The sequence below is a fragment of the Cololabis saira genome, chromosome 23 (genome assembly GCF_033807715.1).
Source record: "Cololabis saira isolate AMF1-May2022 chromosome 23, fColSai1.1, whole genome shotgun sequence".
NCBI classification, from domain to species: domain Eukaryota; kingdom Metazoa; phylum Chordata; class Actinopteri; order Beloniformes; family Belonidae; genus Cololabis; species Cololabis saira.
In genome coordinates this window covers 13,080,927-13,106,963 of record NC_084609.1, presented here as the reverse complement: position 1 = coordinate 13,106,963, position 26,037 = coordinate 13,080,927, and the positions used below count along the sequence as shown (strand labels likewise).

General features: G+C 45.1%; 1 protein-coding gene across 3 annotated transcripts in view; it reads right to left on the bottom strand.

The window, feature by feature from the left end:
- Positions 1-26,037, bottom strand: part of LOC133423800 (ankyrin repeat and BTB/POZ domain-containing protein 3-A) — a 265,489-nt gene that overhangs the window by 19,426 nt on the left and 220,026 nt on the right. For 2 of the 3 annotated variants that reach the window (XM_061714081.1, XM_061714082.1), the window contains exons 4-9: positions 24,513-24,665; positions 21,278-21,443; positions 15,578-15,667; positions 4,188-4,289; positions 1,727-1,820; positions 326-461 (exon numbers count right to left, since the gene is read on the bottom strand). In XM_061714081.1, the coding sequence (XP_061570065.1) occupies positions 326-461; positions 1,727-1,820; positions 4,188-4,289; positions 15,578-15,667; positions 21,278-21,443; positions 24,513-24,665 (741 nt within the window). The remainder of the gene's footprint in view (positions 1-325; positions 462-1,726; positions 1,821-4,187; positions 4,290-15,577; positions 15,668-21,277; positions 21,444-24,512; positions 24,666-26,037) is intronic. The other variant, XM_061714083.1, reaches the window with a different exon arrangement.

The following is a 26,037-nucleotide window of genomic DNA, read 5'->3' as shown; positions in this document are numbered from 1 at the left end:
AGAGGCACATGGTGTGGAAGAGAGGACTGCATCTCATAATGAGCCTTAATGTAGTCTGAACGCTTCAGCATGATCGCCACTCTGTAATTGATTGTTCTAATAATGCTGCATCGTGTTGTTGGGGCTCCACACTCCGGTCCATTTCCCACTGCCCTGAATGTTAATGAGCTGCACTGAAGCTGGAAGTGCAGCCCGTCAGACTGCAGAAAAACGAGACGTCTCGTGCTGCGGTGTTTTGTAAGATGCAGATGTGTGCGTAAATGGATCAATACTGTGGTAATGGATAGATTTACAGTGGCCGGCTGCGTGGGATTGATTGTATCACCTGTGGCCGTGTGCTGCTGCCAGGCTGTACGAGTTCATGTCTCCCAGGGGAGCGGAGGAGATGCCGTTTCGACACATGGTCCCAACCATTGGGTCCGCGCCTCTCTCCAGAAGCAAGCTCACAAGCTCAAAGTTACCTGGTGGGGATGATCAACAAGGAAGAGGCGGTGAACACACTGGAATTTACCAGCTTTGGTACAACAAGCCATTTCTTTTTACCTGGAAATTCTTTCACATTTTACTGTAGTTCATTTGCACTCTGAGACTCAGACAAGTTAGTGGCCTGTTATGATGTCACAAAAAACAACACTTTATTTTAAACTGCCTAAAGACTGTAAAGGTAACACCTCGTAAAGTGATCTTATCTGCAGTGTCCTTTGTGTTTCACGTCTGTGATTTTATTCCTCTCTGACAGAATCAGGGTTTCATCAATAAAATGCAGTATGTTAGATTGGATTGTCGAGGGCTGGGGACCCACTCTACCTTCAGACAAGAACACCAGCAACCTCTGCAAGATTAAAATGCATATATCTGATTTTAAAAGGTCTTGCCAATATATATGCATATATATGTTCTATATAATGTTTAAAGAGAAGCCTAGAATAAAATGGGGAGATACGATGAGCAAGAGAACTAAGATCTGCCATTAAATGTCCAAATGGATTTCCAATATCTGTCTGACACCTGGTGTGTGAAACTCTGTGTGAATATAAATGTATATTTATTCTATTACTACTTTTTATTAGTTTGCTGGAACCCTCCATTAATAAACTTCGATCTAATCTAAATGTTTTTAACACAATTTAAGGTGATTAATTAGTTTATCTTCTTTGCCCTTTTATTTAAAGCCACTTCATGTAGCAATACCACTTCTAACCACAAGGGGGCAGCACATCACAAGGAAGTTCCATCCTCAGATCTGTATGCCCCCCTCTGGTCAGAACTGGTATTTCTACATAACGTAATATTTTGTAACCCTTTAAAAAAAAAAGAAACAAAAAAAAGGTAATAAACTAAACCAAGTATAAGGTAATAAACTAAACCAAATATTTGGTTCAGTTTTTTTTGTTTTGCTTTTTTAAATATTTAAGAAGAATATGACTTAGGCTATTGTTTAAAGAGGTGGACGATTTGCAATGCAGGACTTCTACTTGAAACACATTACATGGACAGATACGTAGTAAAGTATGCACATAGTTTATCCACCATAATGTGATAAACGTGCTTCTGCACAGCATTAATGTCACGTCTCATACGTAGTTGTTTCAGGTGATGAACAAAAAATGTAATTAAAGCAGAGTGTGGCCTTTCATGAGCATGTCATCATCAAGAATATTTTTAAACGTTCACATCTGAAATCGAGGTGTTTTTTGTTTTTGTTTTGGTGCTCGCTTTTGTGTACCTGCAGCAGCGGCGAGCTGAAGCGGCGTCTCCGTGTAGTTCTCCGCCCCATCCTGCAGGGCGCCCTCCACGTTCGCTCTGTTATCCAGCAACAACTGTGGCAGAGATGGGAGGACGTGGGGAAAATGGGAGGGGGGGGCAAACAAAATGGGAGGAACACGGAGGAGGGAAACAGGCCAGGGGGAGATGAGGTGTTACATTCAGGCCTGGCATGAGGAAAAGCCTCAACTGCTGGAAACCTAAATCACTTTATGTGGAGATCTCTCTGCACTAAACACAGTCCTAGCTAAACGTCGTCATTAACGTCTGTCTGGGAAGGGGGGGGGGGGCTTTTCTGTCCCTGTCACCAAAACTCCTATTGTGTTGATGCAGATTTATAATTTAAGAACAACATCCTAAAGGCGCCGGTGTTCCTCCGGCTTGCAGCTAGTGTCATCTCATACAGTTACTCCTGCAACAAAACATAGTATATATTAAAAATGGAGAGCCATTTGGCATCCCTGAGGCTGCGTGTCAGGCTGGCTGAGATGCTCTGTTTAGCTCGGCTCTGGAAGTTTCTCGCTACTTCTGCTGCAGTTGGAGAGAGAACGAGAGGGCGGTGTTACATCCTACATCTTATGAGCATGCAACCGGATCACAAATCAGAAAAAAAAAAAAGTTGCGATGGTATGGAGGGAGAAGAAAAAGTTGTTTTTTTCTTGTTTACATCCATTTTTGCATTTCAGCTCTGCATGAAATTCTGTGTGGTTTAGAGACAATCTAAAAGGGTGATATTAGCGTACTGATTATCTGGTATCTATAAAAGGGCTGAAGGCGAGCAGAGGATCTCCACTTTTTCAAAAAGAACCAATGAAATGTTTAATAACAATGATCTTCAAAGAATGATTGCAAAGGTTTATCAAGATTTCCCTCATGATATCATTAAAGACTTAAAATAATCTAACGTTGACGCAAAGCTGCGCGTTCCCAGGATGCTTTTGAAGCCCCATATTCCCCTTTTTCTGTGTGGTGCCATGTTAGCAACAATGGCCAGCTGGAACATGCTCAACTCGTCCAGTCCAGGGTGACGGGTAGGGTTGCCACCTCTCAGAAATAGAAATAAGGGACGCCGCAATTTCAGCAATGCAGGCGCCAAAAAAAAGGGACATCCCCAAAACCTCTAAACTGCATAGAAATGTTTTTTTTTTTTTTTTTTAATGAAAAAACAAGACTACATGAGACTACATGGGGCTGCATGGGCATGGGGCTACATGGGGCTACATGGGGCTACATGAGGCTACATGGGGCTACATGGGGCTACATGGGGCTACATGGGGCTACATGGGGCTACATGAGGCTACATGAGGCTACATGGGGCTACATGGGGCTACATGGGGCTACATGGGGCTACATGAGGCTACATGGGGCTACATGGGGCTACATGGGGCTACATGAGGCTACATGGGGCTACATGAGGCTACATGGGGCTACATGGGGCTACATGAGGCTACATGGGGCTACATGGGGCTACATGAGGCTACATGGGGCTACATGAGGCTACATGGGGCTACATGGGGCTACATGAGGCTACATGGGGCTACATGGGGCTACATGGGGCTACATGAGGCTACATGGGGCTACATGGGGCTACATGGGGCTACATGGGGCTACATGGGGCTACATGGGGCTACATGGGGCTACATGGGGCTACATGAGGCTACATGGGGCTACATGGGGCTACATGGGGCTACATGGGGCTACATGAGGCTACATGGGGCTACATGGGGCTACATGGGGCTACATGAGGCTACATGGGGCTACATGGGGCTACATGGGGCTACATGGGGCTACATGAGGCTACATGGGGCTACATGGGGCTACATGAGGCTACATGGGGCTACATGAGGCTACATGAGGCTACATGAGGCTACATGGGGCTACATGGGGCTACATGGGGCTACATGACACAAAATGAGGCTACATGAGGCTAGTTGGGTGAAGTTATTCCCAGTCAAGACTTCTTATAAGTATTATAAAATGGAAAAAGCCTCCCTGTCCCATCATTTTTTGAAGGAATTTTTGGATAGGTATGCTGCAGGCCTGAAATGCAAATATTGATGTATATTAATGAATGAAATGAAGTTATCAAAGAAAGGCATGAAACCTCTTGTTTTGTACATAAGTCAATGAAAACGTAACAATTACCGCTTTTTTTCATATTACTTTTTTCCGTTTTGCATTTTCCATATCGTCCCAACTTTTTCTGATAGTTTTTTTTTTTTAGATTGTATTTAAAAACACCTCACCACATCCTCTCCACTTATTCATTGCATAGATAGGACCAGGAAGGAGGAAGAGAAAGGACATCTGGCATCACTGTTATCACGATGCACCAAACTAGTCATCATCATTATCTTCAATTTGGTACAAAGGTGGGGGGCAAGGGCCAGAGGTTAATGTTTACAGGTCATAAACGTCACTACCTGCACGACAGGGACGTGTCCGTGTAACACTGCGAAAGTGAGAGGTGTCCCCTGGCGCGATTCAGGATAAACTGAGGGGTGCTTGTTTACTGTGCTTGGCACCTGGGAAGTCATAGGTGAGGTTCAGGGAGAGAGATACACAGCCGTTAACATTCAGAGCTCAGGGCGGAAAATGCGTGGTTGAAGGGGGAAGGAAGAGAAGCAGTATGCAGGAGGAGAGGCGTAAGCAAGGGAGGGCGAGATGGCAAAAGGCAGATTTTCCTTTTGAGCTTCACAGAAAATCTCCAGTCGCTTGAAGCCTTCCTCTCGTCTCCAAACTCCCTCTAAACTCGAGTCCAGTTTCTGCATCTGCCCCGACGAGCATTTCTGATCTTTGTTGCAGCTGCCCAGCTTAACATTTTATTTCTGAGGTTTCATTTAAAAAGCAAAAGGCACCACAGAGAAAATGCAACTTGGACTACAGATGCTGACGAGACTCGTGGTGCTGACTCATGAACAAAGCAGAATCGAATCCAGCAGCTTGATGGTGTTCTGTGATATCCGAAATGGCTTTATTGCGGCGTGAATTATTGAAATCGCATTTGACTGTTCCTAAGAGGGACGCTGGTTTAATTCACTGTCACATTAGATGGATGAATGATTAATGACTGCATAATTAGAGGCAGCGTCAGCAGAAACAGGAAACAACTGACAATGGCTGTAGATAAGTTTAATAATGTTAATCTTTAAAGAGACATATTTAAAAAAAATCTGTTTACATTTCTGCACTTGAAAACATTTGTTTGGATATTTTGAAGGAAGTACCTACTAAAAACCTGTTTTATGATCATGACACTTTGGGGCTGTCTACGACTGACAACGCATCATTCAGAGAGATTCTGTGACATCACAGAGCCAGACCAGAGTAGAATCATGCAGCTTTTCCATCTTTGTCACCACCTAATTAAAAATCTAAATAGTATAGTATAGCAGAGTTCACAGACTTGATTACTCACACAAAACACGCACACACACACACACACGTGCACATAATGATGAATACACTTCCCTCATTATTCAATGCCTTCCCCGGCTCCCTTCATATCTCCCCTCCCAACAGCTACCAGGTTGCAGAGCCTCCCCCTCCACACATGCTAGTCTTCGTCATGACGTTGTTAAACTGTTGGAGTGTGTCTCTTTCGTGCTTAAGTGTTTTTGCACCTTCCTACTGTGTATTTATACACAGTGTGAAGCCGTCTTCCCCCCCCCCCTCCTCTTTCCAGGTGTTATCCTTTCTCAGCTAATTGCACCAGTGTACCCACGTCATATGTTGTCGTCTGTTTTTTTTTTTTTCTGTTCTCTTGATTGGCTGCACTGGAATGTAATTTTTCATAAATGCATTTTATGGATTTCTTTATGTGGGAGGCACAAAGGTTTGATACTGATTTCAGGAACACCTAATGAAAGTGGAACAGATCACACATCTCACTGACTGCTATGAACACATGCTCTGTAAAAAGAACTGGACAAAACCCCTGTGATTTCACTCAGAGGATTTTTTTGTCTCCGTATGGCACCATTTTTGCAGGAACTGAAGGTGCCCAACCCCATTTAATCTGAGCCTGGAAGCGGGGCAGAATACACCAAACTTTCCTCATTAAGCACAAGTAAGTTCTTTTTTTTTTTTTTTTTTTGCTTAAACAGTAGCACTTGCAACCAATTACGCATACATATGTGGGTTTACAAAATTTGATGAATGATGATCATCACAAATCATCACAATCATTTTTGAGGCTTGAAATATATTTATTTCTTCTTTAAAAATGTACCTTTAAGCATGTCAATCAAGATCTAGCCCATAGCAGCCAGTCCAGGAACTGCACTTTTCTTCTAGCAAGACGGATACGGTTTAACAGGGTCCTTTTGTACAGTCGCAGATGTTTTAATCAGACTTCAGGGAAGTTTCTGCTTTTTCTAAAGCTCATTATGTCTCCTGTAACACTGTTAAAGTGTTGGTGTGCAGCATTTTTTAGTTTTATTTTACTTTAAAGGCTTAGTTGAACAAATGCACAAATAAAAACACTTTTTTTATACTTCACTGCAGACAGATTCAGTCAAGAGACCCAACCTCAGTTGGCAAGCGTGTCTGATCACCTCCAGAAACAAAGTTGTTCTCCAAAATTCATGGAATTGCTTGATTTCTTATTTATTTTTCCCCCCAGAGGTGAGCCATGGCCCAATGTAAAGGTGAATAACTTTTGATGTTACTCTGGATCTGAATCCAGGAATTCAAGTTTTATTTGGCAGACGTCTTTAGTCTCAGGCTGCTGCGGTTTGGCCTGCAAAACTCAAAAATGAAGCATGACTCGCATGTCTCCTAAATGTTTATGGCTGAAACCTACAACTTAAATCCAGTCGACTGTGCTAAGAGGATTTGTTGTTGCAGCTACTCAAGTCTACCGAGGCATACTTTCTAAAACATTTAACTACACATGTGCAGCCAAGGAGATAACGCTACTAAAACAACTACTTTGTTGGATGAGCCAGAGCTGCTTTTCCCTGCACACACGTGGCTCACACAGCCTGTCTTACCCTGGCTCCAAAGGTTCAAAACACAGCAATAACATTTAAAATAAAAAAAAAATCACAAATGGAAAACACTAGCATCTCACAAGAAACACTAGCTTACCTGAGCGTTAGGTGCGATTTTACTCTTCTAGACCAGGGGTCGGCAACCAAATGTTAAAAGAGCCATATTGGACCAAAAACACAAAAAACAAATATGTCTGGAGCCGCAAAAAATGAAAAGTCTTGTATAAGCCTTAAAATGAAGGCAACACATGCTGCATGTATCTATATTAGTTAGGGGGAAGATTTTTTTCATTATGCACTTCGAGAAAAAAGTGGAAATTGTTTATTGTTTATTGTTTATTTATTGAGATCCCCATTAGCTGCAGCAGAAACGAAAGTTACGCCTGTAACTACGGTTCTATGAGTCCCGGATGACCGCCAGGCGGTGCTGTAAGCACTGGATATCTCCCCTTGCGCATGCGCATTTCGAGTACAATACCAACAATGTCACGTCACCCGTGACCCCTGCATGATCCCCGGAAGGGTATATCTTCCGGCGTCAGCATGGGATCTTCTCCTAGAATCTTCTCGCGAGAGCACGAGGATTCGGAGTGACCGGCAGGCCTGGCGGTCATCCGGGACTCATAGAACCGTAGTTACAGGCGTAACTTTCGTTCTATTTCGTCCCTACTGACCGCCAGGCGGTGCTGTAAGCACTGGATGACGAATACCAACAATGTCACGTAGGATCCCGGTCACATACCTCACTGACCAGGGGCAGAAGGACCCGGGAGTAGAACCACGCCCAATGGTTGGGAGTGGCGACATTGATCCGGTAAAACCTGGAGAACGTGTCTGGCGACGTCCATGAAGTCGCGGTGCAGATGTCCTCCAGAGGCACCCCCTGCAGGGCAGCCAAGAAGCTGCGACGCTTCTGGTCGAGTGGCACCTCACCCCCACTGGTAAGGGGCGGCCACTGGCCCTGTGGGTGCGCTCGATGGTGTCCACCACCCAGTGGGACGGCGCTGTCCAGAAACAGCACGCCCCCTGTTGGGGCCACCATGGCAGAGAACAAGCTGCTCCGACCGTCGCACAGGCGCGGTAGCATAAGCAGCAAGGGCCCGTACGGGGCACAAAGGGCTTGGCCCACTCTCTGCAGGACCTAGGGCAGGAACGCCACGTTCGGCCACAACGTAGCCCCTGAGCTGACTGACAGGGCATGTAACTCATCGACTCGCCGATGTCATGGCGAGGAGAAAAGCTATCTCCATAGAGAGCCACTTCAGGCCCACCCGGGCCAAGGGCCCAAAGGGTGGAGAAGAGAGGGCACCTAGCACCATGGGCAGGTCCCACACTGCTCGGGGGTTTATATTCATGTTTATGTTCTGGTTCTCTGGAAAGCGTCTAGAGACAACATCTGTTGTATTAGACGCTATATAAATAAAATCGAATGGAATCGAAAACTGGGGCCTTTGGGCTCCTCGGGGGGGGGCAGCCTCAGAGCCCCCCTGAGAAAGAGAAACCAGCCGGTGGCACCCCACGGTGGCATTCTCAACCAGGGCAACCGCCACATACACCCTTAAAGTGGACTGAGCACGGCCACCATCCAGGAGGGACCGAAAGGAACCCCAGGATCGTGGCCACGGGGCAAAGAACAGGGTCCTCTGCCCCGTCTGCACACCAGGCAGAGAATCTCCCCCAATCGCACTCATACCAGAGGCGGGTGGGAGGCACATGGGCATTCGAGATGCCAGCCCTGACAGGTTCAGGACAGCTTGACAACAATGGGTCGGGCGCCGCAGCGGCCAGACTCAGAGCCAAAAACGACGGGGTCGGGGTGCAAAACCTGAATCCCCGGCTGGAAAAGGCGGTCCCTCTGGGGGGCGTCATGTTGTGTCGCAGCAGAGCCTCCGCAGCAGTGGAAACTATGTTTCCCCGGTCGGAAGGGGGCCACCAAGAGGAGCCCGTGAGCCCTCTGGAGGACCCTCTGCAAAGGCGGCTTGCGCCGGGAGAGGAAGTCCGTCACCCGGTTCCTGTCTCCAGGCAGGAACATCGCCCGAAGGCCGGGCAGGCGAGGAGCTGTCCACGCTAGGAGGCCCCAGGACACCTGCAGCAGCTGTGCAGAGTCGGGGCCCCCTCTGGTGGCCGATCAAGGAACAGTGGACACACTGTCCGACCGACCCGGCACGTGCCTCCCCCACAGGAGTTGCAAAAAATGTTAGTGTGAAGTGCAGAGCCCAGAGCTCCAGCACGTTGATGTAGCGCGTGCGGACCCGGGAGGACTACTGATGACAGCCTCCCGGCAGGGAGGGGAAAGCGCCTAAGGGCACACCCCTCAGCCGGAATGTTTGCCGGGTCTCTGACGATGGTCATCTCAACCCGGCCGGAGATAGGAGGCCGGTGTCGGAACTGCAATACGTACCCCCGGGCTAGGGTGGAAACCACCCGGGCCCCAATGAGCAGGCAGCCCAGTAACCGAGCTGCTGCCGGAAAAGTAGCTGACGACCGGCTCCGTGGCCTTAGCGCCATCTCCCCCGGGCTCCGGACGTCCCGGGGGGGCGACGGTCGGGATCAACGCCCCGACGCTGGTGGGACGGTCCACGCACAGGGGGGCGAAAGTCACCAGCAGGCTGACTCACAGACCGCTGAAAGCCGCGCCGGCCGCCGTGGGCAGGCGGCCGGGGCCGAGGCCCGGGGGCCGGTGAAGGGCCTCCCGGTGTACAGGAGGCGGCCGCACCCCTGTGAAGGTACACCAGCCGCTGCCTGGTCCCATCAGCCAGGGCGGTGCGGTTCAGAGCTTCCAGGGCAGTTGCCCCAAACAGCTCCCCCGGTTCTGCCGGTGCCTGACGAAGAACCCTACGAGCAGTCTCCGTCAGGGGTGACTGCGCCAGTCAGACATGACGGCGCGTGTGCACCAGGGTGGACATCAGCCGCCCCAGTTCCCTCGTTTGGGAGGCAAAAAGCCTGTAGGGATATGTCACACATATCCTGTGTGGAATCATCCACCTGTGCATCCTGCAGGGAGGTGGAGAGAGCCAGTAGCAGATGAAAAAAGGGTGTTCCCCAGCCGGCCGATGCGTGCCGCTGTTTCATAAGCCTTACAAATATGCCCATCAGTAACCCTACTCTGGGTAGAGGGGCACTTGGGATCTGGCTTCAGAGCCTCATCAGGAGCCACTATCAGTGCTGCAATGGAGGGCTCGATGGGGGGGGCATGTGGTGGAGACCAGCCACAGCAGCGTCCTCCATCGTCGTCAGAGCACGGTCATCAGCCGGCTGTGACATCTCTCCAGCATGAGTGCAGCTCCCTCAAAAAAATCCGACGAAGACGGAATGTGAATTCCACCGGAGAAGGATTGCGCCTGTGGAAGGCGCTAGAGGCCACCTCCGCACGCGGTGCATTCGGCTGCAAGTGTGCCAAGGCAGTGCGGATAATGCTCTGGACGGAGGAACAAACCGTCCCCTCCCGAGAGCTCTGGGCAGATGAGTGCGAGGAGAACCCCGAGCGCTGTGAGGCCGGGTCCCCTGATGACACGTTGAAGTGGCTCGCCGAGGCTGCAATGGAGATGGCGTCCTCCGGCAGCGGCGGTGGCGACCCCAGAGCAAACTCTGGCATGGCAGGTTCCACCTGGCCAGTACCAGGTTGCAGATTGAGGAGGGGCGCCGTCATCTGCTCCATGTCGGCAGCCAAGCAATCTACCTTCGAGGAGAGCTGGCTCGTCATTCGCCGTCGTTTGGGGGCCCCCACCACTCTCTTTGCCGATCGCTTCAGAGAAGACCCCGGCTGAGATGAGGGGAGGCTGGCCAACGGCCCCGCTGCTCAGGGCCGAGGCACGACACGCAGAGGTCCTGGTCATCCGCAGGGTCCAGGGCGGCCATGCACCCTGGGCATGAACGCTCCATCACAGCGACCGGTGGGAGAGGGAGCGGACACGCTGCCGTCGCCAAGGATGTGCTGGCAGGAGAGAGGAGCGGACACGCTGCCGTTCACACGAATGTGTCGGTGGGAGCGGTCACGCTGCCGTCACCACGGATGTGCCGGTGGGAGAGGGGAGCGGACGCGCTGCAGTCACCACGTAGGTGTCGGTGGGAGAGGGGAGCGGAAACGCTGCCGTCACCACAGCGAGCACGCTGCCGTCACCACCAATATGCTGGCGGGAGAGGGGAGCGGTCACGCTACCGTCAGCACGGATGTGTCAGTGGGAGAGGGGAGCAGAAACGCTGCCGTCACCACAGCGAGCACGCTGCCATCACCGCCAATGTGCCGGCGGGAGAGGGGAGGGCCACGCTACCGCCAATACGGATGTGTCGGTGGGAGAGGGGAGCGGAAACGCTGCCGTCACCACAGCGAGCACGCTGCCGTCACCACCAATATGCCGGTGGGAGAGGGGAGCGGCCACGCTACCGTCAGCACGGATGTGTCAGTGGGAGAGACGAGCGGACACGCTGCCGTCCACACGAATGTGTCGGTGGGAGCGGTCACGCTGCCGTCCACACAAATGTGTCGGTGGGAGAGGGGAGCGGTCACGCTGCCGTCACCACGGATGTGTCGGTGGGAGCGGTCACGCTGCCGTCCACACGAATGTGTCGGTGGGAGAGGGGAGCGGTCACGCTGCCGTCACCACGGATGTGCCGGTGGGAGAGGGAGCGGACGAGCCGCCATCACCACGTAGGTGTCAGTGGGAGAGGGGAGCGGAAACGCTGCCGTCACCCCAGCGAGCACGCTGCCGTCACCGCCAATATACAGGCGGGAGAGGGGAGGGCCACGCTACCGCCAATACGGATGTGTCGGTGGGAGAGGGGAGCGGAAACGCTGCCGTCACCACAGCGAGCACGCTGCCGTCACCACCAATATGCCGGTGGGAGAGGGGAGCGGCCACGCTACCGTCAGCACGGATGTGTCAGTGGGAGAGACGAGCGGACACGCTGCCGTCCACACGAATGTGTCGGTGGGAGCGGTCACGCTGCCGTCCACACGAATGTGTCGGTGGGAGAGGGGAGCGGTCACGCTGCCGTCACCACGGATGTGTCGGTGGGAGCGGTCACGCTGCCGTCCACACGAATGTGTCGGTGGGAGAGGGGAGCGGTCACGCTGCCGTCACCACGGATGTGCCGGTGGGAGAGGGAGCGGACGAGCCGCCATCACCACGTAGGTGTCAGTGGGAGAGGGGAGCGGAAACGCTGCCGTCACCACAGCGAGCACGCTGCCGTCACCACCAATATGCCGGTGGGAGAGGGGAGCGGCCACGCTACCGTCAGCACGGATGTGTCAGTGGGAGAGACGAGCGGACACGCTGCCGTCCACACGAATGTGTCGGTGGGAGCGGTCACGCTGCCGTCCACACGAATGTGTCGGTGGGAGAGGGGAGCGGTCACGCTGCCGTCACCACGGATGTGTCGGTGGGAGCGGTCACGCTGCCGTCCACACGAATGTGTCGGTGGGAAAGGGGAGCGGTCACGCTGCCGTCACCACGGATGTGCCGGTGGGAGAGGGAGCGGACGAGCCGCCATCACCACGTAGGTGTCAGTGGGAGAGGGGAGCGGAAACGCTGCCGTCACCCCAGCGAGCACGCTGCCGTCACCGCCAATATACAGGCGGGAGAGGGGAGGGCCACGCTACCGTCAACACAGGTGTGTCAGTGGGAGAGGGGAGCGGAAACGCTGCCGTCACCACAGCGAGCACGCTGCCGTCACCGCCAATATGCAGGCGGGAGAGGGGAGGGCCACGCTGCCGTCACCACGGCTATGAGAAAAGGCAAAAATAGGCGTCTTTACTCAAAAAGAAGAGAACAATCCTCTCTCGTTTCTTTCCTTTTTTTTTTTTTTTTTCAAAAGAAAAAAATAATCTGCAAGGAAAAAATAATGTTGTCACATTTATAAAGTGGGAGAGGGAGCGAAACGCTGCCGTCACCACAAATGAGCCGTTGGGAGAGGGGCGTGGCCTTCACCACGGCTGTAAGAAAGACCAAAAAAGGTGTTTGTATTGTTTTTTCAAAAGAAAAAAATAATCCTTTTCTGTCTTCTTTTTTTCCTTTTTTTTTTTTTTTTTCAAAAGAAAAAAATAATCTGCAAGGAAAAAATAATGTCACATTAATAAAGTGGGAGAGGGAGCGAAACGCTGCCGTCACCACAAATGAGCCGGTGGGAGAGGGGCGTGGCCTTCACCACGGCTGTAAGAAAGACCAAAAAAGGTGTTTGTATTGTTTTTTCCAAAGAAAAAAATAATCCCTTTCTGTCTTCTTTTTTTTTTTTTTTTTTTCCAGCAGAAAAAATAACTGCACAGAATGTTCAGGTGTCGGGCGCAGCCAACAGCTTACCTTCTGTCAGCTGGGCCAGGGGGGCGGGGCGGGGAGACGCCGCCGCCGCCGCAACGAACACCAATAAATACCAATAAATACCGCGCGGCCACAGCCTCTTGGAGGACGACAGAGATCGTTACTCCTACCTTACGGCACGAAGCTGCACGGGGGCCAGCGGTTTTAGGGAGGAAAGGAAGAAGCTTTCAACCAGCCTTCTATTTCCGTCCTGTACTTCAGCGCGACGCGAGAAGAATAAGGAGAAGATCCCATGCTGACGCCGGAAGATATACCCTTCCGGGGGTCATGCAGGGGTCACGGGTGACGTGACATTGTTGGTATTGTACTCGAAATGCGCATGCGCGAGGGGAGATATCCAGTGCTTACAGCACCGCCTGGCGGTCAGTAGGGACGAAATAGAACTGCAGCTATTCTTCCTGGGGTCTTAACAAGAAAATGCAATACAAAAGAAAACAACATAGAAAAAAACTTAAAAAAATAAAAACACAGAAAGAGCAAGAAGAAAAAAAAAATATGTATACAAAATGAATAGTTACACTTAAAAGTAATCTCAGTTAAAAACAAACACTGTTGATTATTTGTTTTTAAATAATTTTTCTCGAAATGTCGAGAAAAAAGTTCAAATGTCAAGAAAAAAGTCGAAATTTTGAGAAAAAAAATTGGAAATGCAGAGAAAAGAGTCAAAATGTTGAAAAAAAAGTCGTAATTTCGAGAAAAAAGTCGAAATGTCGAGATTAAAAAGGAAAGGAAAGAAAAGAAAAGGAAAGAAAAAAATGAAAAAAAAGAAGAAAAAAAGAAGAAGAAAAAAGAGAAAAAAAAGGAAAAAAAGTTAATCATTTCTCAGGGTGAGAAATGCCATGTGTGAGCTTGTTGAAATCCATGTGTCTGACGCTCAGTGCGTGAGACTTGAGAGCCCTGTATCATGAACCTGAAGTTACAGAAGCTTCCAATTCAGGGCATCTGAAGTGGAAAACAATTGTATTTATTTTTATTTAATTTTATGTCTCAGGAAATGTTAAGTCTTGTCGAATATTTATAATTGGGCTTTAAGCAAAAGTAAGTTTTATCCGATTACTCGATTAATCGATGGAATGTATTTGATAGCTGCAGTCCTACTTTAAAGTTGTGGTCTAGGTGGTTAAAGTGCAGCTCGGGTAGCTACATGCTAACAGACGGTGTGACTGGAGAACAACATGTTTTTAATATTGTGCTGCTTTACATTTTCTGACTCTAGAGTATTTTGTGTGTTTTGTCTAATTCTTTTTTGTATTTTTTTTTTAAATTAACAATTCAGCATGTTGATAATTTAAAAATAAATAACTCCAAGCATGATTTTTTTCATCAAAAATTGAATGATCAATTGCATCATCATGTGTGATGGAGAATTAAATAAACACCTGAACCATAACACTGATTTACAGCCATACTGCTTTAGTGGCCATCCATCCATCCATCCATCCATCCATCCATCCATCCATCCATCCATCCATCCATCCATCCATCCATCCATCCATCCATCCATCCATCCATCCATCCATCCATCCATCCATCCATCCATCCATCCATCCATCCATCCATCCATCCATCCATCCATCCATCCATGAAATAAAAAATAAAATTACAAATTTTAAAAAATAAAAGAAGCTGAATTCAGAGACGAAATCCTTGTATCTGGTTTGTAGCAAAACCCCATCATGCTGAGGACAATTGATCCGGTTAAATCATGATTGTGTTTTTGGAGGGAGTCATTGCTTTGAGGCAGAAAAACCAACATTTCTTTTGCCTCCATCATAACTAGTGTGACTGCAGAGACATACTCCATTGAAGGTACATTTGTTTTAAAATTTGACTAACTGAGCCTTTAATCCATGATTTCAATACATAGTGCTTTGCTTTTGAGTCAACACGGCGAGGGACACAGACTCTAAACCAAGGAAGCAATCACGAGCATCAGGGATGATATGGAGGACAGATGAGGAGCTCCTTATATTCGAGCAAAGCTTGGCTGAAAGCTAAGATTAAAGCAACAGACACAGACATAAAAGCAGGATTTATAACAGCGTAGCCTCAACTTGACTTTCCTTTCTCAACAAGTGAAATGAAGTTCATGCAGTCTGTGGTGGCAACTTACATAAAGTGCACCTGCTGGTACAACCGTAATGCATTATTGATGAGTTGTAAAGCAAACTGCCGCTGGATATCTGCGGCGCAAAATGTAATGAAGTGACTGGCAGCGCTGAGGGACTATCAGTGGATTATTATTCTGTATCAGCGCAAAAATAACCGTCACTGCTTGTGTGCAAGACATACTCGCTTCTTTCTTATCAGTGCACTTCATGTAATGAGCTTCATGGAGAGCAGAGAGCAGGTGAGAAAGTGTCAGCAGAGATGAAAGGGGAAGGAGCAACACTGAGTGGGTTCAAAATATTCACTGGTACACAGACACAACACAAATGTTTACATTAAACTGGGAAAAAAAAGTGGAATCACTGTGACGGCGACAGGCTGACAAGTAACACTGACCTCGCTGTTGATGTCGGCTCCTGCGTCAAGCAGCATCTGGACCATCGCCTCATCGCCCCGGACACAAGCGTACATGAGAGGGGTCATTCCCTGCAGGACGGGAAGGAAACTGTAAGATTTTATGTGTCACGACATAAAAAAAATTAGTTAAGGGGAAAGTTAAATCAACATTTAACATGTCACATAGTGTAATTGTTTAAATAAAATGACAATTCAGAAGCAGTGTGTGAAAAACAAAAACCCAATGCCAAGGAGGAAAGAAATCAGCAATGATCTTAGATAAGCACATATCAGTCTCGGAGGGGTTATAAAGTAATGTCCACACCAGTGCTTTAAGTGGGCCGGTACGGACCGGCACTTCTAAATTTTACCCATCAGCGTACCGGAAATTATTTACTGTGTGCGGAGCGTACCGGTACTGTTCTTCCCAGATTCCCCATCAGTCAGTAACTCCCCCCTATCTCCCCAAAGTCTACAGGTTGGATTTGTTGATTAAGGTGTTTTGATGCTCAAAACTTGCCGTACAGACGTAAAGGCGCGCTTGGCCAACCCGTGGCTCGCGAGCCGCATGCGGCTCTTGCAACTTTATTTGATAGGTGCAGTGAAAGACAGACTCGTAGGAAGTGGGTGCAAAATATGCCCAGATTGGAATCGAACCCGCGGCCGCTGTACGCAAGTCGCCTGCTTATCCCGTTGAGCTAGACGGACGCACTCGTGGTTGTGATGGAAATAACTTGTAGGGACAAAATGCACGGCCAAACGGAAATGTGAAGGTAAACACAGGAAGTTTTTAACAGAGTGGGAGAGTTTAATATATATATATATATATATATATATATATATATACACATATATATATATATACACACAAATTATAGTCCCATATTTGTACGACTGGAGGGGGAGAGTACCGGCACTTATTTTTTCCCACTTAAAGCACTGGTCCACACAATCTGGAGTCCATCACTCCACGAAGAAAAAGGACAGTTGTCAATCATCCCAGGAGTGGACGTCCCAGCAAGTTCACCTCAAAGTCGAACCATGCCCGGCTTAGAAAAAGTTTAAGCATTCCATGTCTGCTTGTACACCTACGTTAAGCTAAAAGATAAATGATAACTATGGCTAGAAAAACTGAACAAGTATGGCTAGTTAGGATGGTTGCTAGATAACAAGCTCTTTGCTGAAAGAAAAACATGGCAGCACAGTTGCATCTGAACAAACCCCAAGACTTATGACACCATGTTGTTGGACTGTTGAGACCGAAGTACAGATGTTCGGCCAAATTGCAGAGAGCCACGTTAGCTAGATTTAAATCCAAACGCAGCATGTTAGAACCAACAGCTCATATCAACTGGGAGGTACAGTGATGGAGGTGTGATGATCAGGGCATGTGTGCATCCCTGTATCCCAGAGTACTTTAAGCTCTGATATGAGGCCATTGGTCTGAAACTGGGTCATACAAGATCCCAAGCAAACCAGATTGAAGTGTTTAACTTAACATCCAGACCGAGACTGAACTGCCAAGGTGGGAACCGAAGAAGGCTTGGTCATCAACAAATATCTGCAAAACTCAAAGAAATGACAGGATATTGGGAAGATAATTGGGACAAAATTCCTCCACAATAATTTGAGAAAGTGATAAAGCCAGAAAGAAAACTGCAAATTGAAGCTGTGGGGTGTACTTAGAGACAACATAATGATGGCATCGTTTTTGTACGTACCCAATTGGTTATTTTGAGCAATAGTAAGGACCAGATGGTTTTAAAACTAAGTGTTTTTTTCCCCCATACATGTCTGCATAATCACCACTTTAAAAGGTGTTTTAATTTTTTTTATATATAGATGCAGGAGGGCATGAATTTTCTGTTTAAAAAAATAATGTAGTGGGGCAAAGGTAGAGAGCAGCACTTCAGTTCCTTTTTCTGCATGACAACAAAATAAATATTCCAGCCTGAAATAAACACGGCTGGTTAGAAATGTAGTCATTTACTGATCATTATTTTTATGAAATTTTTGTAGTCTATGTATGTAGTTGACTTGTATTACAAGAAAACATAATTTTGGGTGAAATTGAACCAAATTCAGGACCAAGATGAAAAACAAGAGGAAAAAAGAAGACAACAAAGAAGCAGAATTTCATAAATGGTTGTCCAAATCCACCCTTTGGTTTTCTTTGTTCCTTCACAGATCATCTCAGAGCTTCAATCAACTAATGGAACATTGATGGGAAAACTAGGAGACACATTTTATTTGCTGCAGAAAAAAAGGAGCTGAAAGGGAGATGGATAAACCGTCAGGGCAGAGAGGGAAGGGCGAAGGATGGATGGAGACCAGTGATGAAACCCTTGAAGCCGTTACCACAGTAACACAGAACATCGTCCTATCAATCATTAATGTATGGCAGCAGAAAAAGACGGCCATTGTCACAGCAGGGCACATTTCATAAATGTGCAGGCCTTAATTGTAAAAAGAGTCTACTTGAGTATTAGGAGTCTTGACATCAACAGAGTGGAATAAAAAGAGCTAGACCAGGGGTCGGCAACCCGTGGCTCTAGAGCCGCATGCGGCTCTTTAGCGCTGCCCTAGTGGCTCCTGGAGCTTTTAAAAAAATGTTTGACCTTTTTTTCCTTTTTTCTCTTTTTTGTCCTTTTTTGCTTTTTTTTTCTTCATTTTTTTCCTTTTCTTCTTTTTTCATTTTCTTCTCTTTTTTCTTCCTTTTCCTTTCCTTTTTAATCTCGACATTTCGACTTCTTTCACGAAATTCTGACTTTTTTCTCAACATTTCGACTTTTTTCTCGAGATTGTACTTCAACATTAATCTCGACATTTCGAATGTCTTTCTCGACATTTTCAACTTTTTTCTCGATATTTCGACTTTTTTCTTGACATTGACCTTTGACCTCTTGACCTTCCTCTTTATATAGAAACACCCCTTATTTAACCTATCTTCTACATTTTTTTGTACTGATGCACTCAGTTATTTACTGATTAAGTCAAGATAAGATCAAATAATCCTTGAAAACAGCAATAATTTAATCTTTCTTTTTTTTTTTTTGTCAAACATTAACTGTTGCCGATTAGTGTTACTTACATCTGTAATCTGGTTACATAATCCTGATGACATGAAATCTGTTACAATGATAAAAGTTATATTTCAGTTATATTCCAGTTTCAAACTCAGCGGCAGCTGTGCATTAACAAATAATCTACAAGGCTTACTGTAATGTTCTTTAAACCAATATTTTATTTAAATTCCATATGTGCATGTTGATGGTTAACCACCATTTCTGGTGTGAAGTAAACTCAGTGAACTCGGAGCCCTTTTCACTTCCATCAGAGAGATTTCCAGCAACTGCTTATGCTTTTTCTGATTTCATAATAACAGCTACAAAATAACTCCCTTCAATGAGAGCAGCAGCAGAGGTGGGCAGTGAAACTCCTACCAGAACACAACGCCTTATAACTCTGCATGCTGCCATATGCTCGGAGCACTCTGCAGCCTGGCAGGCCCACACACATTACACCCGAGCTGCAGGTTCAATCTTCCTCTGCTCCGTGTGCGATGGAGGGGGGGATTTCACTGAGAACGGGACGGCAAGCTTCCGCCGTTTATTGGACTTGTTCAAGTGTTTCGGATGATATCCCATAAAGCAGACTTCAGTCATATGTCGGGTCTGGGCCATTATGTTCAACAGAGGCCTTTTATGACTCACTTGTAACACCCTGCAGCACTTTATGTTGAAGATTGATGTCCCTTTGTGGTGATTCATTCTTAAATAATTCCTGGTCACCAATCTGCTAAATAGCAGACAGCTAAAGGGGGATGACCCTGATGATTATCCCGACGAGCTTCAAATTTTAGGCCATTCTGCACTTTAAACTTTATTGCTTTTGATAACGGTGACTGTCCTCTTGCTAATTTCTTCCAGTGTTACAGGGATGTCTAAGCCCATTTGGCTTTGTATATGTAATACACACTGTTAGTGCCTGCTTATGGTATGTTTCAATAAAAAAAAAACATGTCATATAGACACCTTATGACCTGGGACTGGATTGGAAAACTGCTCAGCCAGTCTAACCGAACACAGAAAGTAAGGCTGCACTAGTAGCTTCCACTTAGTAGCACAAAACATATCTGTTTTTCCCCCGTCTGGGGAAGGTAGAAATTCCCAAATGACATTAACACGTGGATGCAGTAAGACTGAGATATCGACCCGACCTGCCAGCGTTCGGTTCAGGAAAAGTGTAGCACTATCAGGTTCTAACATGGTGTGTTCTCAGCTCTTCAGATAAACTACATGAAGTGCTTTTATGGTGCTTTTATGGTGTTAAGCTGAGAAAAACATCAATTTTGTCAGTTTTATAAGGGATGTTGCAGCTTGGTCTCATGCAAAAACCTTTAATGGGCATATTGAAACGTGGGGTCATTCCTTCTCACAGAACTGGTGGAGACTGGGCAAGATTGTGGGCCGTCTTGCTTTCACATAACTTTGCAGAGTCACCAAGCTACCCGTAATTCAGAGGTATGATTGGAGTTGGTGCGCATTTGGCAGATCCATCCCGCTTCACTGTCCACATAATTTCTTCACCTCATGACACGTCTATTCTGTTAAGAGTACCACTCCCTACTGCAGCAAAGCAGGCCCACAACATGATGCTGCCACCCTTATCCTTTACAGCTGACATGGTCTTCTGTAACTGAAAAAAAGATGTGAAACTGAAAAAAAAGATGTGAAACTGAAAAAAAAAGATCTGAAACTGAAAAAAAGATCTGAAACTGAAATAAAAAGATCTGAAACTAAAAAAAAGATCTGATACTGAAAGTTTTTTTGAAACTTTGAAAATAAGTTCATGATCAAAACTTGAATTTTCAGGTTCAAATCTTAGTTTTTCAATTACAATTTTATTTTCAAATTAGCAAAACTTTTGGCCTTGATTTGGTTCCATACTTCTGAGGCCTACAAGCTTTCCCCTTTTAACTCCAGACATAATGATGATCATTACGATGAAACAGTTCAGTCCAAATGTCAAGACTTTTTTCTCCATGTGCAGTTACAAACTGTAATCTGGCTTTTTAATGGTGGTTTTTAAGCATTCTCTTTTTCTTGCTATGTGGAGCCTCAGCTCATGTTGATACAGAAGGCGTTTTACAGTAGATTATGTGTGTACCTTGTACCTGATCTCTTGGTGGATTTATTTTCATATTCCCATGATGCATCATGCAATAGGACTTTCAGGTTTGAAGGTGTGCATTAAAATAAATGTCGAGGTGTGGATCAAATTAACTCTTAATGTCAGACAGTCCATCAGAGGTTTCCAAAACCCCATCCTGTGTAAAATCCTCCAAAGTAGTCCAGCACAAATTCATGCACATTACAGTCTGATTTCGACGTTAAGCATTAAGCCTTTAATAGTGTGGGGAAATATTCAGATGCTGCCTGTATCTATGCGACGGACACAAACACACACAAATAAACCAACACCTTTGTGAAAATGATTCTTGACATGTAAGAACTCGGTGTATTATATCATTCACTGAGAGCAGTCTCTGCCCGGCAGGTGAAATATGAATGGTTTTCCAGGTAACACTTGTCAGGAATTCAGACTTCATTGTGCATCACTCTCCTCTGGTTCTGTGTGGGATGTTAAAGCTGCATATATACAGTATTTGTATGTAGCAGTGTGTGTTAAGAGCCAGACCTGTTCGCTCATGCTGTTAATGCCATCGGGTCCCAGCAGGTTTACGGCCTGCTTGACCAGGTCCGTCCGTCCGCAGTTCAGCATCCTGAAGCCCAGATCCTGCAGGAACTTGGCCTCCGTAGAGGCTGCATCAAGCTTTCTGGTCGCACAGAAACAATCCTCCGCCCTGCAGATGGAAACAACAGATCCATTACTGTGATTAAGTGGGAGCTTATCTCAGAAATGGATTTTTAGATCAGTGGATATTCATCTTCAGTGTACACACTGAGGGAGCGAGATTATCGCTCTGCCTTTCACAACTTTATAAATATTGAGTTCACATTCAAGTCAATCCACTCAAATTTGACTTCCACTCGTCTTCTTCTCACAAAACAGCTTTTCTCCAGGTGAGCCTTCTGCCATGACTCATTATTTCATATTCATGTTTCCAGTAATGTCGAACTGCTGTGAGCAGCTGTCAGAGCTGCGGTTCCCACGGGGTCCCAGAGAAACCTCTGCATGATATTTGTCTAATTCTGACTGGCAATTATATCTGGCATTTGGAAAGAGACACTAATTGGCAATACACACCACTGGTGTTTCGTTAATTACTTCTCTGCAAATATTTGAAATAAATCTCAACCCACTGAAGCAAAAATCATAAAATTAGCGAGGTACTGTGCTGGAAATTTGGCACACATCCACGTAATTTTGAAGAAAGAAACAGGGTTGACTTAAAGTGATTTGCAGAGTGAAGACTTATGTTGTTGTTGTCATCGGAGCAAACACTTGAAAGTGCCAAGCGCTGTAAACAGCTTTTAACGTTAGACGTGGCACTTTAATCAGACACAGTCTGCAGTCATTTCAGCAGCTCTAGAGGTAGTAATGAGCTGAATGCTAATGTTAGCATACCAACACCTCCACTGTAGTCGTGCAACTATGCATGATTAGCAGATTTTATGTTTTCACTTTAGTTAAGCTGTTCCTTATTTCAAAAAAATACTAAAGCAGGTCTTCCTGGCATGCCCAAAATCAATTAGAGGGCTTTAACCTACAGTCATACATTTGGGCTCGAAGGAAAAGTGAGACAGAGGAAGCGGTTAATACATCCACCCTTAATATGAGCATCATTGATACTCAGTATTTTCTATATCAGTTCAAAGAAAAACTGGACACAATTTTTTGGTTTTACGCACTGCTTTTTCAAGCAGCATATCCCTGCTTTCAGAACTTCATTGGCTATAAAATACAAAAATTGTCAATGAACTCATTTACAATGTGCTCAACAGTGTTCTCATGGCCTCAGATCACCATTCAGGTGAAGGGGGACTCTACTTCACAGAGTAGGTAATGGTAGGTAGTAGGTAATCTCTCTCTCTCTCTCTCTCTCTCTCTCTCTCTCTCTCTCTCTCTCTCTCTCTCTCTCTCTCTCTCTCTCATTTTTATATATATATACACACACATATACCTATATATATATATATATATATATATATATATATATATATATATATATATATATATATATATATATATATATATATATATATATATATATATATATATATATATATATATATATTTTGTGGCAGGTGGAGAAATAAAAGTTCAAGGATTTCTCCCCGAAACCCGGTGTCCTCTTTCCTCTCTGGCGACCCCAGGTAGCAAGTATATATATATATATATATATATATATATATATATATATATATATATATATTCCCTTAGGTGCTATTTTTAGGCAGCATTGTGGATGATACTTTACCTTTACCTATCCATAAAGCCATTTTGACCAATAATTTAACACGCCTGTCTTGACCTGGAAAACTATTTTCTTGTGGAAGCTCAGATCAAACTGACATTGTGTTTTGAAAAACTTCAGAGAATGTGTGGTCATTCAGTAAGTTTGGCTGGGATTTCTTGGGCATCTAGTACTATCGTGAGAAATCTTGACCAGGGTTTGCCCTTAAACTCACACATAACATGTTTCTAGAACCTCCTTCCACTGTCTTTGTATCACTGCAAACGTCCTATCTAAGAGTGACGCTGAAACACTCTTTGTTTTGAAGAGCCTGCAGCAGCAGCAAGAGGTCTGATAAGGATTAGCATGAGATGATCAGTATTTATGACAAATAGGTCAAATTAAATGCAGATGACATAAAGTATCCTATTTTTTTTTTCATTGATAGTTGTTTATACAACATGGGTTGCATAAACAACCTGTACAGATTTATGACAAGGTGGCAGCGACCTGATGGAGATTCCTGTTCAAAGAAGTCCTTGTTATGCACTTTTTGTACACACAGAGTGGGAGTGACCTCAGTTAGTCTGTAAGGACCCAATCAACCTCGTCACTTAAATGATATTCATTGCCATTTTTCTGCAAACACAAATTTTATTCAAAACGGTTTTGATTGATGTAGCAGATGGTGAGGAGAGGAAGAGTGCTCTCTTACCATCTATATGTAGACCTAGTTTTATTTTAGTGGATGTTTTGTTAAATACAGTTTTTGTCAAGAGCTGAAACAATATGAAGAGAAAGTTCAACTCTTTGTCAGACAAGATCATGGCAACACTGGAGGAGACTTGGGTGAAACATTTCAAATCATTCTGTGGAACAAATATTGGGTTGAGAAAATAATCCCAAACACACAACGTGAAAATATGTGTTGCTGTCAGCACTGAACAAGGTCAGGCAGGAACACTGACCTGTGCTGCAGTTCCAAAGAATGTTCTGACCTTAAAACTATAATACCTTGTATTTGGGAATTAACATTCACCTCACATTGTTTGCAAAGCTCAAGTAAAGCTGACTACAGATACATCTCAAGCTTGGCTTCAACAGGCAGAAAGTTACATCACTTTTATACACAAGACCCCAGGGGTAACGCACCTTTTTGGATTTGATTGGCACGTAAGGTTGGCATGTAAGGTCGAAACAGCTTAATTTCACTGATAGAGTACGTCAAGGACAACCTTGGGTCAACTTAACCTAAAGTCGAGCGCTAGACGTAACTATTGGACTGAATTGACTCGACTCAGTCTTGTCTGCTCTGTAGCTATTCAACTTAAATAAAGGTCTTGATTTAACTGAATAAGTATGACTCCTCCAGCACAACTCAGGAGCAGGCAGAATCTCGCCCTATCAGGCTCTATAAAGGGATGCATAAGAAACTGCACTTGTGCTCCAGATAAAGAGGCACACAAGAGCATTTCTGCGTTTAAAGCAGGTTGTTAAGTTTTCAGGTGTTCTCACTTTATTTGTCGTGGTTCACAGTCCACACCGGGAAGCAGCAGCCTTGCAGCCTGTCGCACGTCATCGCTGTCCACAGAGAAGCTCCTTCGATGTTCAGTGTGGGCGACCGCTACCCGGATCCACTCCATCAACGGAGGCAGCACGAGGAACGGCCTGCAGGAGACGGAAGATCAGAAGACTCACATGAGACACTCTACATTAGTCAAAACTTTGAGATTTAGCTAAAAATCTCAAAGATAATCATCAGAAATTTGCACTTGACTTTGGGGAGTTCCAGTATATAAAAACCCTGTGTACTTCCACTTTAGCCTGCTAACAAAACATGTCTAGTTTGATTTGATTTGATTTTTTGATTTGATATGTTTATTTGGTCACGTTGTAGAAGTTAGTAATCGATACAAAGTTTTTGCATGTAGATCAAGCAAGGACCAAAAGGTGTAGACTAAGCCAAAGCTTATTTTGTCTACCCTTTTTACATAATGTAACCACTATAGTGCAAGATTTGATAAAAACGAAACGAAATAACTACATGAGAGAAAAAAAATAAAATAAAAAAATATATATATGTGTATATATATGAGAGAAAGAAAGAAAAAAGTAAATAAATAATAAAGAAATAAACAAACTGGGCTATCTCGACTTAACAGCATCAAGATGTTCATATTTACACACGTAATATACGTTTATATATACATTGCTGTGCATACATACATACATATATATATGCACTTATTTATACCTGTATACACATACATACATGTACATACATGTACACTCATCTACACATACAGGTACATGCATACATAAGCATTCATATACATACATACATATACATGCATCCTTCCATAGACATAATACACACATAATTCTGTCCATAATTTTGCAATAAATCTACATATTGTGACTATGCCAATGATTTATAATTATTTATGATCTTGTCTTTATACATATTATTGAAATATTTTAGTGTATTACACAGTTTCATTTCGCTATCAAGGTTGTTCCACAGATTGACTCCTTTTACTGAGATGCATCTCTGTTTCACGGTCGTTCTTGTCTTGGTTTTCATAAACATGCATATTGCTCCATTTACTACATTAAAACATTCTTCCCATTTTTTAGATTTACAATGGAGATGTCTGTTGATGTTTTTTTCAAACGTCAACAGACATCATCCAGAAAATCACTTACTCTACCTCTTAATGTAATATTCTTCTGTATATATCACCAAACAGCCCCTCAGTCATTCAGTAATGAAGACGGGTTGACGGAAGTTGCAACAGACTTACAGCAAACAATCCGCTTAAATCTAATTTTTCCCTTTTAAGTTGGGCATCTAGCAGATGGTGAATTGGGGACACCTTCAAGTCTCTCTAGGGGGCCTGGTAATGGAAAGATATATCAAATATGGTCATTTGTACAATATTTTCTGGATTGCAGCACCAGAAATAAAAATGAGGAATTTAATTTCAGTTGAAGTACTTTGTGTAAAATAGAATGTTGTGCAAGTACGACTGAGTGGATC